Source organism: Strix aluco, chromosome 3, assembly GCF_031877795.1.
Source record: "Strix aluco isolate bStrAlu1 chromosome 3, bStrAlu1.hap1, whole genome shotgun sequence".
NCBI lineage: Eukaryota > Metazoa > Chordata > Aves > Strigiformes > Strigidae > Strix > Strix aluco.
In genome coordinates, this window is record NC_133933.1 from 47,634,555 (window position 1) to 47,656,104 (window position 21,550).

Consider the following 21,550-nt stretch of genomic DNA (forward strand, 5'->3'; position numbering starts at 1 on the left):
TGTGTATTCAGATGTATTCAGACTCCTCTGCTTTTTTGGCAAAAATAGGGGGGTGTTTTTGTATGGGAAACTATTTGCCCATCCCATGTGTAGTGACCTGAAGAATTCTCCATATCCAGAGGTATGGCCAAGCACTTTTCCTATAGCCTGTGGCTATTCTCTTTTTTTTCAGCTGACTCTGAATGACAGTGGCAGACCTGCTAGAGCATTAGCTAAAAGCCAGATAACATACTGCATCTACTTTATTGTTCTGAGTGATGAGTACATAATTGCTATGTAGTACAGCCTTTAGCTATATTCACAAACTAGCAATGTTTCTATCTTGTGGGGAAGTTTTGTATTTTCATTTTTTGATGATATTTTTTCTTCTCCTTGATATGTAGATGACGCCTTTTTTGACTCTGAAAATAGCACAGAAAAGAGCTGTCTACTCTTGCAGTTCACCGTGGACTGTCTGCACAAGCTCTTCCTGTTTGACACCCAGAAGTTCCTGAGTAAGGAAAGAACAGAAACCTTGATGATGCCGCTGGTTGATCAGGTATTGACAAACACAAAAAAACAATTCATAGCTGGTTTGGTTTCCCCCCCCCCCCCATCAGAAAGATTTACTTTTTTAACTGTCAGGCCTTAATCCTCGCCCTTAACAAAAAGGGAGGAATTACTTCATTGTCTTTGGGCTACAGACAGTATTAACTGCTTTGCCTGAGGCTCTTAATTACTAATTTTTAATCCTCTTCCTAAACGTCTTCATTCTGTATGGTTCATGCATGTTGTTGAGCTCTTGCAGACCAGTGCACTCCCACTGATGCTCTTTGATGTAATTCCTGAGTACCTGAAAGCCAAAGCTAGAAGTGCTTTTGGCTGGGTTTATCTGAGCCTGGATCTGTTTGACAAGCTTATTACTTCCACAGCTAGAAAATACACTTGGAGGAGATGAGAAGTTCCAGGAAAGAGTGACAGCACACCTGATACCCTGCATAGCTCAGTTTTCAGTGGCAATGGCAGATGATTCTCTTTGGAAACCACTGAACTACCAGATCCTGCTGAAAACAAGGCACGCCTCTCCTAAGGTTGGGAGCTATCATAATTTGAACTGGTTTTCTTTGTTGTGTTAGAAAATGAGAACAGTGCCCCAAAAACCAGAAGTGGATTAGCCAAGTCATTGCTAAAATACTAGCCTAAATTAAAATACTGATACAGTACTATGCTACACCCAAGTTCTAGAGAGATGTATACAACATGGCCTTCTGCTCTGACTGTAAGCAGTCAATATTCCATGTGTGGATGTCTTCCATACTGTGTGGTTTAAGTTTTTTAAAGATTTGGTAGGTGTTGGAACAAGAGCTAACCTGTTTGCATACGAAGAAAGGGGCACTTTAGAGGGGGAACTGGAAGACAGTTATTTATCAACCTTCAGACCTGTTTATTATATTGAGTTTTGTTAAGACTCTCCTATTTGACAGCTTGTATGTATTCAGGGGGAGTACTTGGTTTTTCACTGTACTAAGTCCTTCTGATGCAGTGGAACAGAGTGGCATTGTAACAGGAAGTTATACTGTTATACCAAATAACTTCCAGCAACATACCTGCTTCTTGCAACCTATTTTTCCTTTGACATTATCTTAACCCGGATGTTGAGATTTCAGTTAGCTTAAGACTACTTCCCTTCACTAGGGAAAGCTAGTTTACAAACTTACATGGAAACAAGGGGAGAGCAGCCAGGAGAAAACAGGGAACTGTACAGTAATGTGTGTGTCCTTACAAAGATTATTGTTTCGATTTAGGTCCGATTTGCTGCGCTGCTTGCTTTGGTAGAAGTCGCACAAAAACTGAAGGAGAACTACCTGGTCCTGCTACCAGAATCTATTCCATTCTTAGCTGAGCTCATGGAAGGTAATGTTCTAAAGTATCATTAATGAAGGCAGGCAGCTGGTCTATGACCAGGAAAGAATAAGGGCCACTTACTTCAAAGATTCAGACAGGATGGTTGCTATAAATCTTATGAATTGGCATACAGTAGCTTAAACTGTGCAGGATGCAAACCAAAATGGAATGTATCCAACACACTCCTAAAAGTCAGTTAAATTATGGTAGTTTCTTCAGTGTTCTAGCCTGTACGCATCTCCCCAGTTGCACGTTTTAGATCAGTGTTCCAGTAGAAATAATTTGCTTAAGTCCTGAGTGCCAAAATATTTTTGAACAATTACTTCATACCTGGTGTTTGAAGACAGTTCTAGCCGTGATGAAGCATTCCCAGGGTAGCTTTGTAATCACTATTCTCCGTAATTCCTGCTTTATTTCTTTTTCTAGATGAATGTGAAGAAGTTGAACAGCAGTGTCAGAAGACAATTCAACAGCTGGAAGTCATTTTGGGAGAACCGCTCCAAAGCTACTTCTAAGTTTATCACCATTCTTTTCAAATTTTGTCTGAACTGGGTTAGCTTCATACATTTAAGTGTTAGAGGCAAACCATCATACTAATTTTTATCAGAGCTAAGATCTTAATTTCTTAATAAAATACTCTAAAAATCTGGGTTTATAATTTCTGGATGGTCGGGGGACTTTCTATATGACTTCTCCTTAACTGCTGTTTTCTTAACAGTGGGAAACTGGAGCAAGCTATAAGCAAATTCTGGTAGCTGGGCACAGAGTGACAACATGCAAGACTCACTGAATTCCACAAGCCCTATGGAAAGGCTGTCATGCTCCAGTGTAAGCATGGTACTTCCTGGACCCAGTCTTTAAAGACTGCTACGGATTTGCTTCTTATTCACCTGAAGATCAAGACTAAATTTCTTGCTAGGTTAACAAATTTACCAAAAAACTCACTACCTTTGCACCAGGAGGTGCTGGTGCATTACACTCAGACTCTGTAAAGTATGGTTTAAAATGTGACTGATTAGAACCAGCACGATAAAGAGGCTAACCTTACATCCCATCAGGTGCTGGGAATAGGCCTCTCTGTTCAGGGTGCAGCATGTCATGCAGATCCCGTCTGTGGAAAGGTTACCCCACTGTGGTCATCTGTGCTCTTACAGGATTTTCTTAAAGAAAACAACTATTAATCATGTTGGCTGTCAAACAAAACCAATGTTCACATGAGAACCCCCTGCTGAACAATTAGATAAAGGCAAGGACACACAGGTGCTGTAACTGCCATTCCTGAGTGGGAGCTGCCTACCAGCCCCTGTGTTACAATCAGCCAGCTACATTTATCTTGCAGCCCAGGAATAGGTGCACAACACTGTCCTGAAGGCCACACCAGCACAGCTGAGGCCTACTCAGGTTAACTGGTCTGTGGATTGCTAACTGCTTGATGTGAAATGGGCCTCTACTCAGGATTCACTGTGCCACCTTGGAGATACTGGTAAGATAACTGAAACAAGACAAAACACAGACTTTTTAAAAAGAGATCATAGCAACTTAGCTACACTTAGAGAAAAGCAGAGTTCACATATTTTTATTTACGCTTTTTAAACATTAAATGTGGTTACTTTTCTTAAACAGTCTTTTAGGGTACATCTTATTCTTGAAATTGCTTCACTCTTAGCAGCTGTTAAGATAAGTAGGAACAGCCCTCAGGCATGCATTGACAGCCAGTAGCAACTTATTTTTAAAGAGTATAAAAATTAAGACTGACATTCATACAGAAAACAGTGAATAGGAACAGCTTGTTTCAGATAGATAGCATTTTAATGCAAGACTGAAAAAGGATCCATTCTCTATTCCACTGATGAGTATCCAAGTCATGGGTTCACACATACCTGGGTTCACACTTCCTCATTTTTTAAAAAACAAACATCCACTTCAGTCTCTGAACACTTTCAACTCAGGAGCTATTTCAGATCAAACAAGTTTTCAAAGGTTCATGCAACTGGAATGACCTAAATCATTTTCATTTGTTTCACCTCAGAAAACTAAAAGCTAGAAGTGTTGCTGTATGTTTGATTTAATCCACTTACAAGCAGGAGGTGACATAACCATGAGTGTTAGAGCAGGTACTACTGCAGCAGCAGGCTATCATCAAATTTCTTCTTGCCTTTTGTTAGAACTGATGAGTCAACTGTTTGCTTAATCCAGCCTCAGGAAAAAGTTGCTAATATAAATTTAAGAAGCAGAAAAGTATATTTCATTATTCTATTTTAAATGAATTATCAATGTCCCTTTTGGTGTGGATAACCATATCTTCAGATCCTATTTCAGTCTTGTTTCTACTTCACGATACTGAATGTATGCTATCAAGGAACGCCAAGTAGGAGTTTAAACATACCGAGTACAACTGTTAGACACAGTATGATGCAGCGTCTTCATATTGCTAGGTTTAGTAATACAGGAGATTTATCTCAGCAAACACTTATTTAGCTTGCCACAATACTGTAAACTAGATGGGCATTTAACCTCACATTTAGCAGTTCTGGTACTCACCTAACTCAGAGAGGCAGACACAGAAGCCTAGATAGATAAAGGCAGGCTCAGCACGAGTCAGTGCCTGTTTCTACTCGACAAGGAGGCACCTGTCATTATAAGAAGTTTTGGTTTTTTGGTAGTGATTGAAAAGAACTACCCACTCCTCACATCTAATACTTTAATATCTCCTGAGATTTCCACTGTGTTGATCTTTCCCAGTTGTTTAAAACGATGCTTGTACTCCAGCATGTGAACACCATTAACAGCAACTCTGAACCCGTGGGCATCACAGAAAATGATCAGCTGAAAAGCAAGAAAAGAAACAGTTAAGTTTTAAGCCCTGGTAAGACATGAAAAACAACCTGATGATCTAGCCAAGACCTGGGCAAGCCCTGCTTCTGTTACAAAGAATGTTTCATGCAAAAGAAACACTTAAAAGACTGGAACTTCAATAAAATTCATAGAATCATAGAATAACTGAAGTTGGAAGAGACGCATAAGGATCATCAAGTCCAACTCAATTCAGTTAAAATTCATCCTGAGCACAGGCTGAATTCCTGCAACTATTTAAAAAGAAAATTGCCATTGAAACCAAGTCACTTCTCTGCTCCCTGTGGTCTCATTTAATCCTAAATATTCTCAAGACACTGAAATGCAGGAATGGCAGGCAGTTTTATTTAAATCTGTATTAGTGAAGTGACATTTAAGCACCACTGCTAATCCTTTCGGCAGAATTACCAGTCTGAGTCTATGCTATGTTTCAGTTAATCTTACCTCAAAGTACATCCCTGGACTGAAAGGGAAGCTGGTCATTTCCTTTTCTTCTTCTCCCCAGCTGTCACGAAGGTACGAGTTTCTTACAAAAACTTTATTTTTCACTCGGGGATTCAGATGTAATGCAATGTCCCTTGAGTCACTTGGTTTCAGATTTATTGCAAAGCTGGAAGATATTTTTTAAAAGTTTACTATACCAAGAGTTTATAAACATGATGTAGTAGTCCATGCTATTTACCAAGTCCTTAGCCAATACTGAGAACTTTCTAGAGCCAGGACCATGATTCGCCTGAAGAAACAATCAGGCAGTTAACATGCATGTGTCTCCTTCACACAGAAACCTTTGCTGGAGGCAGCAAATGCAGGACATGACCCTGCTAGATCTGCTTCATCACTCACAGCTTTCTGTTTGTCTCGGCAAGGAGGTACTGAGCCAAGCGGGCCAAGTGCTACTCGCCTACAGCACTAGGAACACATGGTGCTACTTGCTCCACCATCTCTTTCTCCTAACTCGGGCAGTGGAGAGTGGGAGGCTTTGTTTTATCTAAAGACATTATATTCTTTCTGCCAATGAACAGATTAGACTCTAAGGAAAAGTTTGAGGATTCTCTCCATACATTTAAGATTGGTGGGACACCATGCATACAAAGTGTTACTCTGTAGGCAGCATAGCTCTGCCCAGGCTGAATGAATATGCTTGCAATCTTAAGACATGTCCACAACACAGGGTTCCTAAATGTGAGTTTGAATGCTTCAACCTGTGGCAAAGACCTCACTGCATTTGAAGAGGAAATATTCCTCCCCTCCAATTAACTCCAGCTGTCAGGTTATTTCCCTCCTTTGAGAAGCCTAGAATTGCTTAGCCCAGATACGAAATATAGCAACAGCCACACTTCCAAGCTGTGAAGTCCTCTTTTTTGCTGAGAAAAAGGAAAATCTACAACTGTGTGAACTGAAAGACATTAAATAACTTATAAACTCTATAAAAATCTATACATTTAAAATCATAAAGAGAAGGCAACCTGCAATGCTTTAACTAACACCCAAAGGCCTCTTCACGCTTATAAGCGATACATTCAGCACTTGAAATGTCCTAACAAGCTTTTCAAGCCAAAAGAAGGAAAACAAATGCTACTATCTAAGTATTAATTATCCTGTCCAATTTAAAGCCCATTCAAACTTTGTTGATGAGATTTCTAGACCTTGGGTTCCAGTATTAATATGAACTCTGAGTGCTGTTCAGCTGCAGGGAAGATATGTGCTCTGAGGAAGCAGGAGGGCAATGCATACACACAATGTAAAAAAGCATGCTTCTCATCATTTGCACTAACCACTTCATTTTTTAGGCATGTTTCTGCAGAGTCAAAACCACCCTTCAAGCAAAGGGCATGCTGAAGCACAGATATTTCTTCAGCTCCATTTTGCCCATGTGGCACTCCCTTTTTTCCTCCCCTCTTTAAATCGTTGGGAAAATGTCATCTTCGCAACCTGTTGTTCCTAATTTGCTATCAAAATTATAGCTCATACTCCCCTACCAGCTTTCATCACTCAGTTGTTGTCAGTTAGGCACCTTCATGCTTATACAGTCCCCAAGGATGCTGTCCAAGAAGTATTCAGAGAAACGTAACATGCAGCATTTGAGCACACCAGCAACTCATCTAACTCACTCATCTTCCACCTACTTCTGCCAGTTCCCATTCCTCTTGGATCTCTTTAGAATAAAAGCTGTCTTTGTACGATGTGTGCACTCACATGCCTCGCACAATGAAAACCCTGAACAGACACACAGTCTTGTGAATGATGCACGTTTAATAGGTAAAACACTCAGGTTTTACCTTCACTTTTCACAACGGAGCTGGTTTTTTAAGTCCTCTCTAAAACGGTATCCTGCAGGTTCCTGAGAAAACTGCACTGAAGTTTCAGATGATTCCAGATGCAAAGTTGCAAGTGAGTATGGATATACTGAGGCAATGGAAAAGCCTCCTCATTCTCAAAAGCAGTGCAGTTAAATAGCAGAAAAAATCTGTAACACTTACCTCTTTGCGTTTTTATTCACTTCTCCTTTAATGACAACTGTGCATCCTGGACAAAGTGCAGCATCAAGATTCCCAACATAAGGAACCTCCTGGAAGTACACCACCAGTAAAAATTTTTACTGTGATTTACTTTTTTTCAATATACAAGCTGAGCTTTACTATAGCAGGAAGAAATCTAGCCTACAATTGCAAATCTGCACTTATAGCTAAAGTTAATCCTACCAACATATTCTGTGATACTAATACTATAGCAGAAAAGTTACACTGAGATAAACATATCAATGTGTTGGGTTTTTTCTTTAGACTACCACCTTGGGTTCAAAATAAACACTATTTACAACTACTTCTGCCACCAGTAATGGAGGAAGGAGGGTAGAAAGAAAATGGAAAAAAAAAAGCAAGCACAAAACTCCCTCCACTAATTATATGTCACGTAATTATTCAGATACACACATCCCAACCTCTCCTCTCAGAAAGTTTCAGTTATGCTTTAAGGAATAAGACTCATGCGAGGTGTGTATCCCACAGCTGCACAAGTACGAGAAGTAGGGCCACTAAATATTCTGTCCTCCTGACACCAGTTCATAACGGTAGATAGTGCAAGTATTTTACTAGCCTTTTTTTCTTCCTGTTGGGTTAGAAGTTATTTTGATCAGGGAAAATGAGTGAATGGAGGAGTACTTCAGCTTTATTCTTTTGTTGAACTCCACCACTTGCAAATGACAATATTGCATGTTACTTGGTTTTGAAAAGAAGACTGAAGAAGGCAGACTGTCAAGTGACAAGGCAACTAAAATCATGGCACTCACTGCAACTGCACCTTCTCCACAAATGCTATTTATATACATTCCTGGTTTCCAACCCCTTTTCAGTTTGAGCGTGGTCCTTACTCCAGTCTGGATACTGACCACCTGTACAGCTTTTTGCAAAAAGATGAGCACCCCCTCCATCTATGCTCCATGCTAGCTGGGTGTGAGTTCCAACCCTAAGGTGCGATGCTTGCACCCAGCCACCTGAAGCATATTCAGGATACGCATGGATCTGTCAGCAAGAGGAAGATGTAGCCAGACAGGTTCTGAGATACACACATTAACGTAAGGCCAGCTGGCGTAATATGACTGCAGAATACTTTTGTTTTGCAGGTATTCCCTAAGGCAGAGGAAAGTAAGTATGCTTATTTGAAAAAAGGTTTTGATGTGATTTGGTTCTTCAAAACTTCAGGTACTTCACTTTCTATTTCTCTGTTTATGGCTGTGGATGCTGTGTATATCTTTTGGGTTTTCTAAATGATTTAACAAACAGCTTCACTTTTACTAGCAGCAGCAAAGAGGATTACTCTCTAAAAAACCTCACTGATGATCATCTCAATTCCCTTGTTCTGTGCATGCTTTTTCATGAATAATTGAGATCTTTTTATTTTGATTTTTTTTACCCTTCACATTTGCCACAAGTCTACAAGAGACACTTACAAATTGTGAGCCATCTGGCATTTCCGCCTGCAAAAGAAAACAAACAACATTAACTAGCTTATCAGACAACAGGGAGATTCACTCAAGCTTTTACAAAGATAAGTACATTTTCTGTGTTTATCTTTGTTACTCCTGGAGATGATGGCTGAGAACCTTGTAAAGACTGCAGAAAGAGAGGTATTTGGATGCCACTGCTAACATCATAGAACTTTAACATAAAGTTGGTTTAGAACCATATGAGGATCTGTGCTTCTTTGAAGGATGAACTGTTAACATGGAAACCTAGGGCTATGGTAAAGAAAGACAGCCAAACCCCTACAAACCCAGGAAAAGTCCTGAAGATCAATTGCTGAAGCCAAATCGAAATTTCTAAAGACCACCTCATTACAGTTCGAGGCTTTATTTAACAGTCAGAGCACTGTTAAGCCCTTAGCATCTGAGGGTACCCACTGAGCTTTCCTCACTGGGGTAGAAACACCATCAGGGCAGGTCCATGCAGGGGGCCTTAGGATTCTGAGCAGCCCCCTGCATCCCTGTCCCTTCCCATGGGAAGGACAGATGAGCAACATGGCCATGCAGAGATACAGTTCCAGCCTAGCCCTGGCAGACTGTGTCTTCAGCTTGTTTGTTTCAATACAAGCCTCCATCTTCCTCCTCCTCAGAAGAGTATATTAGAAGCAAAGACAAAAAGGAAACAATCGCCTTTCTCCATTCCTCTTCCCCAAAGGATACAGCATCAGCAATCACAGACTAAAGCAACTGTGTTGTTTCGTGCTTGCAACAGAAACCAACGTACAGCACCTGCTTGCCCCCAAGCTCTTCTCGGAGTCAGTCCTCCAAGACCAAGACTCAGACAGCTTCAAAGTAACATTATTCTGGCAGCATGCCCAAGGCCAAGTGATGGGGACCATAAAAGTCTGTACGTAGGCTTTGCAAATGATCGGTGAGTAGACATATCTTTAAAGCTTAGACCCCATTCCATTTAGGCCCAAATCCCCACCTTCTATCAACAGTTATTCGTGTGCTGACCCGAGTTAGACCTGATGTTTGGCAGCAAGAGACTCAAGCTTTGCCCACAATGTAGTGAGGATGGGACAGAACAGACCCAGAATATTACACAGGAGTAGGTAGGCCACCTTAATGAGTGGCAGGAAGAAAGGGAAAAGGCATTCACCTTCTGTATCTCCCTAGAATTTATCACCTTCCATTTCTGGTATAAAGTCTCGCCCTACCAGAGCAGAAGAATCTCTCTTCCTGCACAGGGGAATATGTTGTTCAACTGCTCCTTGATGGTTTACTTTCTCTAGCAGAGCTGGCAGCTGAGAGGAAGCACGGCACTGCATTCACTTTAAATTCACTGCAGTTTAGTCCAAGTGCAAATCAAGCCACAAAGTCTTCACGAAAGGATACCTCTTCTCGCCCCCCAGAAATAAAAGTACACTCCTGCTTACCAATTCATTCAACAACTCAGTCATTTTAGCAGAAAAAACAGGGTTATGTGCACAAGCAGTTACAGCCATGGCTGAACTTAGCATTCAGTGTTTCTAAACAACAAGAGTTCATTTTGGAGCTACTGCAAATATCTGAAGTCTAATCCATTCCTAGATCCATTATCCAATCAATTCTTATACCATCCGCCCTGTTAACTTTGTAAGCGGTAAACTCTGTCACCCTTTAGTCCCTAACCTCAAGACTAAAACAGGAAGACAGAGATCCTCACAAGACACTCACATGTTGAAATGCTGGGAAAAAAATATTTTGTTACTGATGTTAAACTGTGTAGCTGCTTTTCTTTACCTCCTTTTCACCATAAATCCTACTCTGCAGTTCAGCAAGACAGAGAAAAGGAAACAAGTCAGCTGTTTATGTAACTTACATTAGAAACAAAATCTATAGTTTTGATCTGCACTTTGCCATATATTCCAAGAGTATCTATTTTTCTAAGGCTCATTCTGTGGTTGTAGAGCAGCAAGTGCTTCTTGTTTACAGACACCTAAAGAGACAGGAAACAAAACAGGAAAATTGTATTAAATATACACTACTCTGGCCATGTATCAAATTGTATGCATGTATCTCTGTTTTACACTGGTTGGTACAGAAGCAGGAAGTGTCCTAGAAACTTCAGAGCAACTAAGTTCAGCTCATCCATGATTCAGTCCCTCTTTCCATCACTATGAGGGAGATTTATTTGCCTACATAAAATTTGCATTTCACACCTTTTGCTTCTATCAGCTGATCATTTACCAATGTGATATTACCAATCTAATAGAATCTATTATTGCAGTCTAACAGAGCAAGACTAATACACCTCACATTTTTCCTCCAAGAGGACTGTCCTACACTAGTCACAAAACAGGCTTATCCTAAGGTCAGCGCTTTGAGCTAAGAAGGGAAGGGTGGAGTAGCCATTAGCCGGGACAGGAAGCTACTTGCTTACTCATCCAACTTAGAGGGAAACAACACATAATTAAAGGTCTGATTTACTTAGCATGGCTTTAAAGAAAAGCTTCTAAACTTTTCTGTAGTTGGACTATACCTATGTAACAGAGAAACCAAGGCTTCCAACTATTTATTTTAAGTATACAAAATACCTCTCTCTTATTGGCCTGACAACTGGCTACAGATAAAGAATTGACCCAGACTCACCTGGAATTTATCCTTCAAAATCGTGATGACAATCTCAAATGACTCCCCTTTTTGAAAGGGCATCTCGTGAGTGATCTCCTCCCAGCCCCATCTTTCCCTCTCCAGTGTGTTGCAAACAATGCAGCCAGACCTTCTGAAGCGGGGGTTGAAATGAAACGCCACATCAGCTCGAGGCTTTATGCTGCTGCCACACTGTAAATCCACCTGGAATCTAATCATACAAATAAGACAAACCACACTCAGCTCAGTCTGTCAAAAAATCACCTAAAAGTTCAATACACTTGTGTTTTGCTGTGGAGCCTCAGAACAGGCAGACACGACAAGTGTTGTTGGATAAGGAAAAAAACCAAACATATTCATCCAACTCCTACACATTTGTGAAAGGATGTCCCATGATTTATTACAATGAACTAAAATATTTCTTTAATGGTCATCATTCATATCATGTAAGCTCCTCACTTACTGTGTTCACCACCTTCCCTCCCATCATCCTCAGTAGAGTAACTAGACGAACTTTGGGCAAAGTCAGGGAACAGAACCCCCATACTGGGCACATGCACTAGTCCCTACCTCCTTATCCCAGTTTCAGTTAATTCCTTCAGACAACGCATTCAGTTATCAATTCTGTTAGTCTCAGATAACCTCTTTAGACAAGCAGACATATGCTATGACAGGGGAAAAAAAATTGCCAAAGCAGGCAAAGCAGAAGAGAGAAGAGAGGATCAGCAGAAAGCAAAAAATCAGTTCATCCTCCACTTCTTATCACAAAGCTTTCATTAACCACTTCAGCCTGCATTCATTCTGATGCTATCACAAGGATTTAGATCAAGTCTTTGTGTACCATCATAAGTAGGACCCCTGGAAACATTTTAACCATTACACTCTTGTTCACACAGTGACACTGCAAAAAGTGACACTGTAGCCACTACCTGTCTGCATCATCAGGAACGGTCCCATGTATCACAATCATATTTCCAGGAACAAGGCCACCATGTATTGTCCCAACATATGGAATGGTCTAGAAGATGGTGGGAAAAAAAAAAAAATTCAAATAACATTTTGTGATAGAGGACAAAAATCCACAGTAGTTTTAAAAATAATATTCTAATAGTTAGCTCCAACACATTAAAAGAAACACAACTAGCATTCAATTTAAAAGAAACAGTAGAAAAGCACTTAAATACCCACCACAAGAGGAAGGAAAAGCCCAGCAAATTTTTGCCTATGAAAACCAAGCTTGTCAGATAAAATGAAAACTAAAATTTCCAGCCTCCATTCCTAGCTCTCAAATGAAGAGTGGTAATATTTTATTGCCTCACTTTTAATAAAGAGGATTCACTTCAAATTAGCTCATTGCTAAGGGCTGACTATTATGAGCCCTTTGCTGGCAGCAGAAGGCACCTTCCACAACACTTCTGACCCCAGACTACAGCAGCTGCCTTTTTGCTTGTTCTTGCTCCATTTTGGAAAACAGTGACAGGAAGAGACTCTGTCACAGAGTGTCTCCGTAGTTAAAAACTACATGAGAAACACAACAAAATACCTCATCCTACTGAGCTAAGAACTGCAAGGTGCACTGAAATAGCCCTGTTCAGGGGTCTCGGTCTTTATGATATCTAAAATAAGCAGTCTGGCTCAAAGCCTGCCTATCTTTTCGTCCATATCAATAACTGAAGAAGGTAACACATGCACATTATGCTAAACTGAAGTGGCAGCATGGTAGGAGTTGTTAAGCCATACGAGAGGACATGTCAGTTAAAAGCCCCACACACACCAGCACAGCGCTCTGGCAAAGGCTCAGACATGCTGACAGAAGCCCTACCCTAACCAACAGCTGATGCACCCAGCACTTCAGGGAGGGAAGGGGAGCACCTTAACAGAAAACTGTGGAAGTTCACAGGAGACTAACCTGAAAGCAAATCTAGAAGTCTGCATCTCATCACCTGTGCTTTAGATTAAAAAAGGAAATAAAAGGTAGCACATGTTGCATTTGCTCTGGTTAGCAGACAAAAATTTCTGCCAAGGTTGTTTTCTGGATTTTTTTCCCCCAAGAAATCCCTGGTCCGTGGAATAGTGTATAAGATTTTAGGACATCTTTGAAATGAAAGATCAATTGCAAATAAGAGTTCCAGTAATTTAACAACAAAAAAATGAACAGACTGGAAACACTATTCTTGAATGGAATATTGGACCATAAAAGGACAAGCTGAGATTTTTTTTTTTTTAATATATATATATGTATCATCATGCAAAACCAGAAGATGTGAAAAGCTGATACGTTTGCTGACACCTGTTCTTGTGAATTTTTGAGGAGGGAAAGGGGAATGACAGCAAAAATTGTCTAAATCCAGAGTGTTGACCATTTCTGCCAGAAGATACACATCCTTTTGACCCTCTCTCCACTTCCCTTCCCAGCTACCCACACATTGCACAAAACCTCATTTGCAAACACCGGGGTCAGTGGAAGAAAGGAGGAGGGGGGCGGGGAGGGGTGTGCTGGAGCAGAGACACCCCCCGCTGCAGCCCGTGGTGAGAGGGTAGGCTGTCCCCCTGCAGCCCATGGGGGTCCACGGTGGAGCAGATGCCCACCTGCAGCCCATGGAGGACCCCACGCTGGAGCAGGTGGCTGCGCCCGATAAGAAGGCCGGGACTCTGTGGGAAGCCCGTGCTTTAGCAGTTTGTTGCTGGGAGGACTGCCATGCCTGGGAGAGACCCACACTGGAGCAGTTTGGGAAGAGCTGCAGCCCATGGGAGGGACTCATGTCGGAAAAAGTTCATGGAGGACTGTCTCCCATGAGAGGGACCCCACGCTGGAGCAGGGGAGGAGTGTGAGGAGTCCTCCCACTGAGGAGGAAGGAGCAGCAGAGACCACGTGTGATGAACTGACCACAACCCCCATTCCCTGTCCCCCTGTACCACTGCAAGGGAGGAGGTGGAAAAATTGGAAGCAAACCTGCGCCCAGGGAGAAGGGAGGGGTGGGGGAACGTGGTTCTATTTCTCACTGTCCTGCTCTGATTGTTAAATTAAGTGGTGGTGGTGATGGTGTTTGAATGAAATTGATGTTCTTCTTTTCTTCCCCTAAAGAGTCTGTCTTTTGCCATAATGGGTGTGTCATCTCTCCCTGTCCTTATCTCAATTTCGGAGCCTTTTGTTTTTAATTTTTCCTTCCCATTTCTGAGCGAGCAGCTTCCCGGTGCTCAGTTGCCCTCTGGGCTCAAACCACAACAACCCCTCACTGTGCAAAACAGTACAAGTACTTTTGACATAAAACAGCAAAGTCTCATTTCCCAAGGAAGAAATTGTTGACATGACAGGAGTTACCGGGTTACTGACTGTCTTCTGCAGTCCATCCAAGGATGCCATCTTCCCTCCTCCAGTTTAAGTTTGTCAGTTTTGTGTGAATACTGCTAGAGCGTATTTAAAGGACACACTGGTCGGGCAGCAACAAAGGAGGGATCCCTTCAAAAAAACAAAACTTTTAATTAGAAAGAAACAAAGTGACGCTACATGAAATGAAACCCTCCAACATATAACTTCAAACAGCACAAGAAATGATGCAAACATCTTCCCTTTCCAAGAAATTTGCTGGAGTTTTGAAATATGAAAATTAAAGGCTTGCTTAAAGAAATAAGGCGCCACTGTAACAAGGAATAGTGCACCCAGGTACACAAAGTCAGCAGTAGCTTCCTGAGATTACATACACTGAGACAGACTCCAACGTAAAAATCATCATTGTACAGGGGAACACTGATAACTCAGAGCCCCTCAGCTGGGCCCTAGTAGCTCTCCATTTGGAGCCAACCCCTGCCTGCAGACAGGGAAAAGAATCACAGTACAAAAGCAGTTTTTCCAAGACAAACAACCAACCATTTCTGTCTCCTTTAACACTTTCTGTGCTATCCCCAGATTTCCCAAGGCAGACAAGCCTTAGGGGATGAACTTGCTCCAGTTTTATCTTACATAAAGTTAAGAGATACAAGGCAAAGACATACCAGGGAAGCAAAGGGCATTTTATGTTTCTTCCTCCAGCACATACAATCCCTGAACTCCACAAATAACTACAGGAGTTTGTAAAACTTGCATTAAATTCACAGTATTAATAAGAAATGGAACAACAGTGCGTGAGTATATCCAGCTACACTGTAATTTCTTTAACAAATCTTCTAATGCAGTTACCAAAATTCAGGGCACAACTGAAACTGCTAAGTAATTATTTCTTGCACATTCTGGAGAAACAGCTTAATAGCATGCAAACTGTGTGGTGATGACAGGCAGACAGGGAAAAAGTCAAAGGTGAGGGTTCTAGCATCATTACTGTGTGACAACTGCCAGCAACATTAGAAGAAAACCAAAAAAACCACAAAACAAAAAAACTCCCAAAACAGCAATAAAAAAGCCCCCAAAAACCACAAACAAACAAACCAAAAACCCAAGGTCTGTGACCTGTTCCACAGGGCCCTGGGGTTAATCTTCTGCAATGATTCAACAACAGAGTGGCACATTGCAATATCTGGCTTATCTTGTGGGAGATTTGGGCAGAAGGTCTCCCACCTAAGACCAGAATGCAGTCCAGAGAACATAAGGTGCCTACACTGCATAACTGTTTTGCCCCTTTGACCTTCTCATGGGATACTACCACCAATTTGCAACAGGAGTGTGCAAAGGCAGGCAAATTTCATTGTTTTCACTTTCAAAAGGAGGGAATCAAGACCAAAGCAAGCAATAATTCTGCTTCTAGCACTGGAAAGTCACACAGCAGACCCACGAAAATGAAACCCAGACCTACAACTCAGTGTCCAGCACCTGAACTTCCCTGGGTGTGCAACAGCAATCTAGGTCCTGCTGAAAGCGAATCCTGGAACAAAACTGTCAGTCTTGGCAGACCAGGTGGCACTATGGCAAAGTGATGAGTTGAGGGGTTTTTTTGTTTGGTTATTAGGTTTTTTTATTGAAAAGATCACAATAATGAGGGAAAGCTGCAATTCCAGCTCTGTTTTTGACAAAACAAGGAGATAGGTGTGCAACTGCAAGGTTCTCCTGTAACCTTCTGTCAAAGGAACCACTGTCAGCACGTTACACCAAATCTTAAGTCCGCAACACTTTAAGTTAAGGTTTCCTGACTATACTTCTAGAACTGAAAACGATATGTATGCTTTCCTGTTGTTTCACACATTACAAAGCAGCCAAAAACGTCTTCGATAAAAGAAGACAGGAAAACAGAAAGGCCAACCACCAGCTATTATGCTGTCCCACTGCGACATGCAGAAAATGTCTTTCATGAGGGCAACTCACGTTAGACTTTATCATCAAAGCTAGATTTTACACCAAGGCAAACAAGACTTCTGCAAAGAGAATACGCGAGATACTTTCTGGATACCGGCACGCAATTAAAGTACAACCCACCAGCGCCGTCCCCCCGCCCCCGGCCACAAACCCAACACTACGGCACACCAGAAGGACACTGAAGCCTCGGCCGCTTCAGCCTGAAGGCGCCGCGGGGAAGCCCCGGCTCCACAGAGCGCCTCCTTCAGCCTCCCGGCCCCCCGGGCAGCCCCTTCCCCCCGGCAGGCTGGCACACGCCGGGCGGCTATCACTGCTTTTACCCCCCGGCTCCCCCCCACGGGGCGCTCCCTCTTTATCTGCTCGACCTACCTCCGTGACTAGCGGCGCCTGCAGACCCGCGGGCCGAGCCCGGCCGGCGCCGCCATCGACCCCCGCCAGCAGCTGCCGCTCCGCGCCCGGCCTGGCCCCGCCCAACGGCTTCCGGCCGCCTCGCGGGCCCCGGCCCCGGCTCTGCCCTGGGCCCGAGCCCGGCGGCCTTTGCCTGGCCGGCTGCAGCCAGGGGCAGGCATCTTCCTCCGGGGGCCGGCGTGGCTGCGCTCCGCTCGCCCGGGAAGGCGCCTGACACCGCGGGTGTGTTTGAGCACCGTTTGACACTGAGCTTTTGTGTTCGTGTGACCGAGTCCAATAGTGACAACGAATAGTTTAGGCAGATATTTTGCTCGCTGAGTCTGTTGTCAGCAAAACCGGCTTGGATAGAGTTCGGTACGAGCACCTGTATCATTGTAGCATGCTTCAGTGTAAGCTGCTGACCGCCACACAGCCCATGCTAGTAACAGTTAAAGCCCACACAAAAATCTGGGAAAATTGAACTAAATTGATGACCAGGCACTTTAACCCCTTCTCTCGTATTCAGTCAGATGGCTGAACAAACACCACTTCATTGGATAGAAAAAGAAGGGTACAACCAAGGACTGTTTTGAGCCTGCCTGTGATTTCTTGCTAGAGGAGCTGCTATGTTTGCTCCCTTCTTCCTGCAGTAAACGCCTGTTCTTACATCTGCCTTTCTCCACAGCAGAGGCTGAGGCCTTCCCTGCCGGCCAGCAGGGCTGCATCCGAGCGGCGCCAGCCCCAGCAGCGTCACAGCCAGGCCCGGCCTCCGGGCGTCCCTCCGGCACTGCTCCAGCCCCGGCCCTCGGGCGTCCCTCCGGCACTGCTCCAGCCCCATCAGCGGCCTCAGCTACGTGCTGCCCTTCGGCTGCTGCTCCTGCCCCTCAGTTCCTCCTGCTTTCCAGCGGAGTGCCACAAACTATGTGATCACATGCTATCCTACTTCCTCGAAGGAGATTTTGTATGCAGACCCCCGTCCTTGCTTCCCAGCCTACAACCTGTACTTGTCAGGGCAGCAAGTCATTGCCCAGGGTTAGGGTAACAACATACTGAGTCATACTTACTTGGCCCAGTATTTTACACACAGCTGCAACTATAAAATTTCCACCAACTGATGGTGAGCTACTTAAAAAAGAGAAGCCCCTTGAGTTGGCACAAATCAACCCATTTCAAAACCTCTCATGGGTCCCTTTTTGTTCAACTCTCCTCCTCTCCACAATACAAAACACCATTCCTCCCTTTATGTAACAGGCTGCTTTTCCTTTTTAGGCCTATCCAGCACTTTCTGTAAGAGGTTACTTCTGTTACCACAACCCAGTAAATGAAGAACTCCCTAACACTCAGTTTAGCATTAGAAAGCAGGTGTTAGTTTATTTGGCACCAGCTGCATGGGGGATCATTCCTTCTATCATGCACACTGAAAGAGAAAGGCACACTCCTTATATACAGTAAAAGAAATGAATATTCATGTTATTTCCAAGAAGTAGCCGCCTATTTCCAGGAAATCCACATACATATGTTAATACATTGCACAAACGTACTAAAATTGGGGAAGGGTCTCTGGTGGTCTCTGGTGGTCGTTTTGAGGCAAAGACCTTAACTCAGTTTGCCCATATACTGTAACTCCCAGTTTGTTCTTTGGCACGCAGCCCCACTTACCCTGTTTACACAAAGTTTATACACAGAGGGCCTGTCACAGTTTGGCTTGGTCCTTGACACTTGACTGTCTGACATGCAGACTCCCTTACCCCATCTGTATCTCTTGAAAGCAGACATCTGCACAGCTGCTGGCTTAGTCAGCTTATCCCAAAGACTGTTTTCACAACAAGGACTGGTTTTTTCTTTTTTACAACATATCCCCCCTTGGAGACTTGTAAGATTTTCTCAGGAGTCTCATCCTTATAATAATAATACCTATCCTGTTTGATCAGTTCACACAGATTAGTTACAAACTGGGCAATTATAGGGACACACTGAATCATGATATAACATAAAATGCACATGGCTACTATCTTTACAGTAGTCACAAACATTTCCTTAAGCCACTGCAGATTGCTAATTCCATATATAGTTTCCTCAATGGTCCTCTTAGCACAACCTATGCAGATTCCTATAACAACTATAATTATCACTACTTAAATTATTCCTTCCAACAATGTGACTAGCCATTTTTTTAGAGACCATCCACCTAATTCTTGGAGGATTTTGTTGGGCCAATTATTTTCTGCTGTATCTCTGATCACTCTCCTATCTTCTGCTACTTTTCTCATTCTAATTGTTCTTGCAGGTTATCAGTGATGTTTGGGATGTGGATACAGCAGTGCTCCTTGTCTAATTTAAGACATCCACACACCCCTTGTTCTTTAATAGCAAGTCTAAGCCTAGCCTATTTTCTAAAGTCATTTTATTAGCCTCGTCCTCAGGATCCAAATCTGTCCACTTCCATGCTGTTTTCACACAATCTTTCATAAAATGCAGAGGGGTCCTCACTTTTACCTTGCACCACCTGATATAGTTCTGCAAGGTTTTTAGGTCTGGGTATCCCGCATTTTATTTCATATAGTATCAACTGTTGATAACTGTTTATTCATCAATCTGCCCGCCCCTGTATTTTCCAGTCTGTCTCTTGTGCTGGCATAAAACAATCTGGACCATCCCTTGTATTTAGCCTCTCATCCTCCTCCTGAGCTTTTTCCAGCACCATTCTCTTCTCCTTAGGCAGGACCCAGCAGACTCCTTCCAATTTATTAAATCTGATACTGAAAAGGGCACCTTTACCTAACAGGTCCATCCATTCCTACCTCTTGCCTGAGAGGGGCTTGTATGTTCTGAGCATTTCCCCGCCTTGTCCTACCCACCACTGGACTGAAACCTTCTTCCTCGTTGAAACTATCCCAGTCACTATCCCTCTGTTCCCTTTGCCTTCCGTTCAACCCCCTTTCACCCTGTGCTGCTATTTCCGGCTTATTTCTCCTTTGCATCACCTGCTGATGCGACATGATGAACAACAACGCTGAGGCGATTTCTTATTTTCTGCCTCTAGTACCAATACACCACTTTCACTTACAATCAAATCACATTCCTTATGTACATCATAATTATCCCGTAATGCAAAGAACAAATTCACCTATGGCATCTCATCCCATTTTCCCTTTCTGCTGGCAAAACAACATTAATTGTAACATGGTATTGTACTTTAAGGTCCCATTCTTTGGCCACTTTTGATCTTCTAAAATGTACATTGGCCACCAATGATTACAGTATACAATTAATTGTTTCCTGGTAAAGGGATCACTTCTTACATCTTTCCAATGTTTTGATATACATCCTAGAGGCGACTCCTTTAAAATACCTCCCTCAGACCCCTTAGATGATTGACTGGACCCCATATTAGAACAAAACAAACAAGTTATATGCACAAACACTACAATATCTAACAAAACTAAAACACACAAATTACAGTTATGAACTCGACAGTAACCAGTACCCTGGCTGGCACTCTGCGTGCAATCAAGCCTGGTTGATTTTCCATCCAGACCCCTTAAATCCCTTACAGTCCATTCCAGCAGGAAAGCATTACCTGGGTATATCTTTTAGTAATGCCTTAACAAATGCCAGGGGTCTTGCTCTGAACTCACTGGATCAGCGGATTGGAGGATCTCCCCAAAAAACCTTCAGTGGTGCCGGAATCCTCACGATCCTGTGGCTCCCTTGAGTGTCAGAAACACTGTTCCATCTGGGTGACAAAACTGTTTCCAAAATCTGTAAATGAAGAACTCTCTAACACTCAGTTTAGCATTAGAAAGCAGGCATTACTTTATTGTAATAGATGTATGTAACATCTGTGTAACAGATGCATGGGGGATAATTCCTCCTATCATGCACACTGAAAGAGAAAGGCACACTCCTTATATACAGTAAAAGAAATGAATATTCATATTATTTCCAAGAAGTAGCCGCCTATTTCCAGGAAATCCACATACATATGTTAATACATTGCACAAACGTACTAAAATTGGGGAAGGGTCTCTGGTGGTCGTTTTGAGGCAAAGACCTTAACTCAGTTTGCCCATATACTGTAACTCCCAGTTTGGATTGTTCTTTGGCACGCAGTCCCACTTACCCTGTTTACACAAAGTTTATACACAGAGGGCCTGTCACAGTTTGGCTTGGTCCTTGACACTTGTCTGTCTGACATGCAGACTCCCTTACCCTGTCTGTATCTCTTGAAAGCAGACATCTGCACAGCTGCTGGCTTAGTCAGCTTATCCCAAAGACTGTTTTCACAACAAGGACTGTTTTTTTCTTTTTTACACCACTTTCAGTTTCTCAATGTTCAGATATGTTTATTTACTTTTTCCTAGCCTAGGTACCAAAGCCCAAAGTTATGCTGACTTTAATACAGGGGTAGGGTTGGCTGCCCCACTGGCAACATGTGTCCTTTTTCTGGTGCATACAGTACCACAATAGCTTCCTAAGTACTCATGTTCTTTTGAGATTGGTACAAGACATCTGCGGTCTGGTAGAGACAAAACTGGCTGTACCAC

The 21,550-nt window shown here is 42.7% G+C and overlaps 2 protein-coding genes across 14 annotated transcripts in view; one reads left to right on the forward strand and one right to left on the reverse strand.

The window, feature by feature from the left end:
- The window catches only part of HEATR1 (HEAT repeat containing 1), a 39,452-nt gene extending 36,921 nt beyond the window's left edge, over nucleotides 1-2,531 (forward strand). For both annotated transcript variants that reach the window (XM_074818405.1, XM_074818404.1), the window contains exons 42-45: nucleotides 384-538; nucleotides 912-1,070; nucleotides 1,785-1,893; nucleotides 2,311-2,531. In XM_074818405.1, the coding sequence (XP_074674506.1) occupies nucleotides 384-538; nucleotides 912-1,070; nucleotides 1,785-1,893; nucleotides 2,311-2,399 (512 nt within the window). In that variant the 3' untranslated portion in view covers nucleotides 2,400-2,531. The remainder of the gene's footprint in view (nucleotides 1-383; nucleotides 539-911; nucleotides 1,071-1,784; nucleotides 1,894-2,310) is intronic.
- On the reverse strand, nucleotides 225-20,886 carry LGALS8 (galectin 8). 12 transcript variants are annotated; one of them, XR_012622480.1, is made up of 12 exons: nucleotides 20,642-20,885; nucleotides 14,655-14,792; nucleotides 12,262-12,350; nucleotides 11,333-11,543; nucleotides 10,563-10,679; nucleotides 8,687-8,713; nucleotides 7,218-7,306; nucleotides 5,182-5,347; nucleotides 4,426-4,710; nucleotides 2,928-3,376; nucleotides 2,215-2,306; nucleotides 225-490 (listed from the first exon to the last, which is right to left on the reverse strand). XR_012622480.1 is itself a non-coding variant. In XM_074818407.1 (9 exons), the coding sequence occupies exons 2-9, from the start codon at nucleotides 14,694-14,696 to the stop codon at nucleotides 4,561-4,563; spliced, it is 891 nt and encodes a 296-aa protein (XP_074674508.1). In that variant the 5' UTR covers nucleotides 14,697-14,792; nucleotides 16,986-17,092; the 3' UTR covers nucleotides 3,445-4,560. The 12 variants fall into 12 exon arrangements, 1 of the variants encoding a protein (XP_074674508.1); XR_012622478.1 differs by having other exon boundaries at nucleotides 20,584-20,885; XR_012622481.1 differs by lacking the exon at nucleotides 20,642-20,885 and adding an exon at nucleotides 16,986-17,092 and having other exon boundaries at nucleotides 2,928-2,995.
- Between the last annotated feature and the right edge of the window lie 664 nt (nucleotides 20,887-21,550).

What these genes read in the sequence shown, in the direction of transcription:
- LGALS8 (XM_074818407.1), bottom strand. Translation starts at nt 14,696, where the DNA reads ATGGCATCCTTGGATGGACTGCAGAAGACAGTCAGTAACCCG. An exon ending in AGAAGACAGTCAGTAACCCG is followed by an intron (nt 12,351 to 14,654) that starts GTAACTCCTGTC and finishes ACCATCTTCTAG; the next exon opens with ACCATTCCATATGTTGGGAC. An exon ending in CTATAGATTTTGTTTCTAAT is followed by an intron (nt 8,714 to 10,562) that starts GTAAGTTACATA and finishes TTTCTTTTGCAG; the next exon opens with GCGGAAATGCCAGATGGCTC.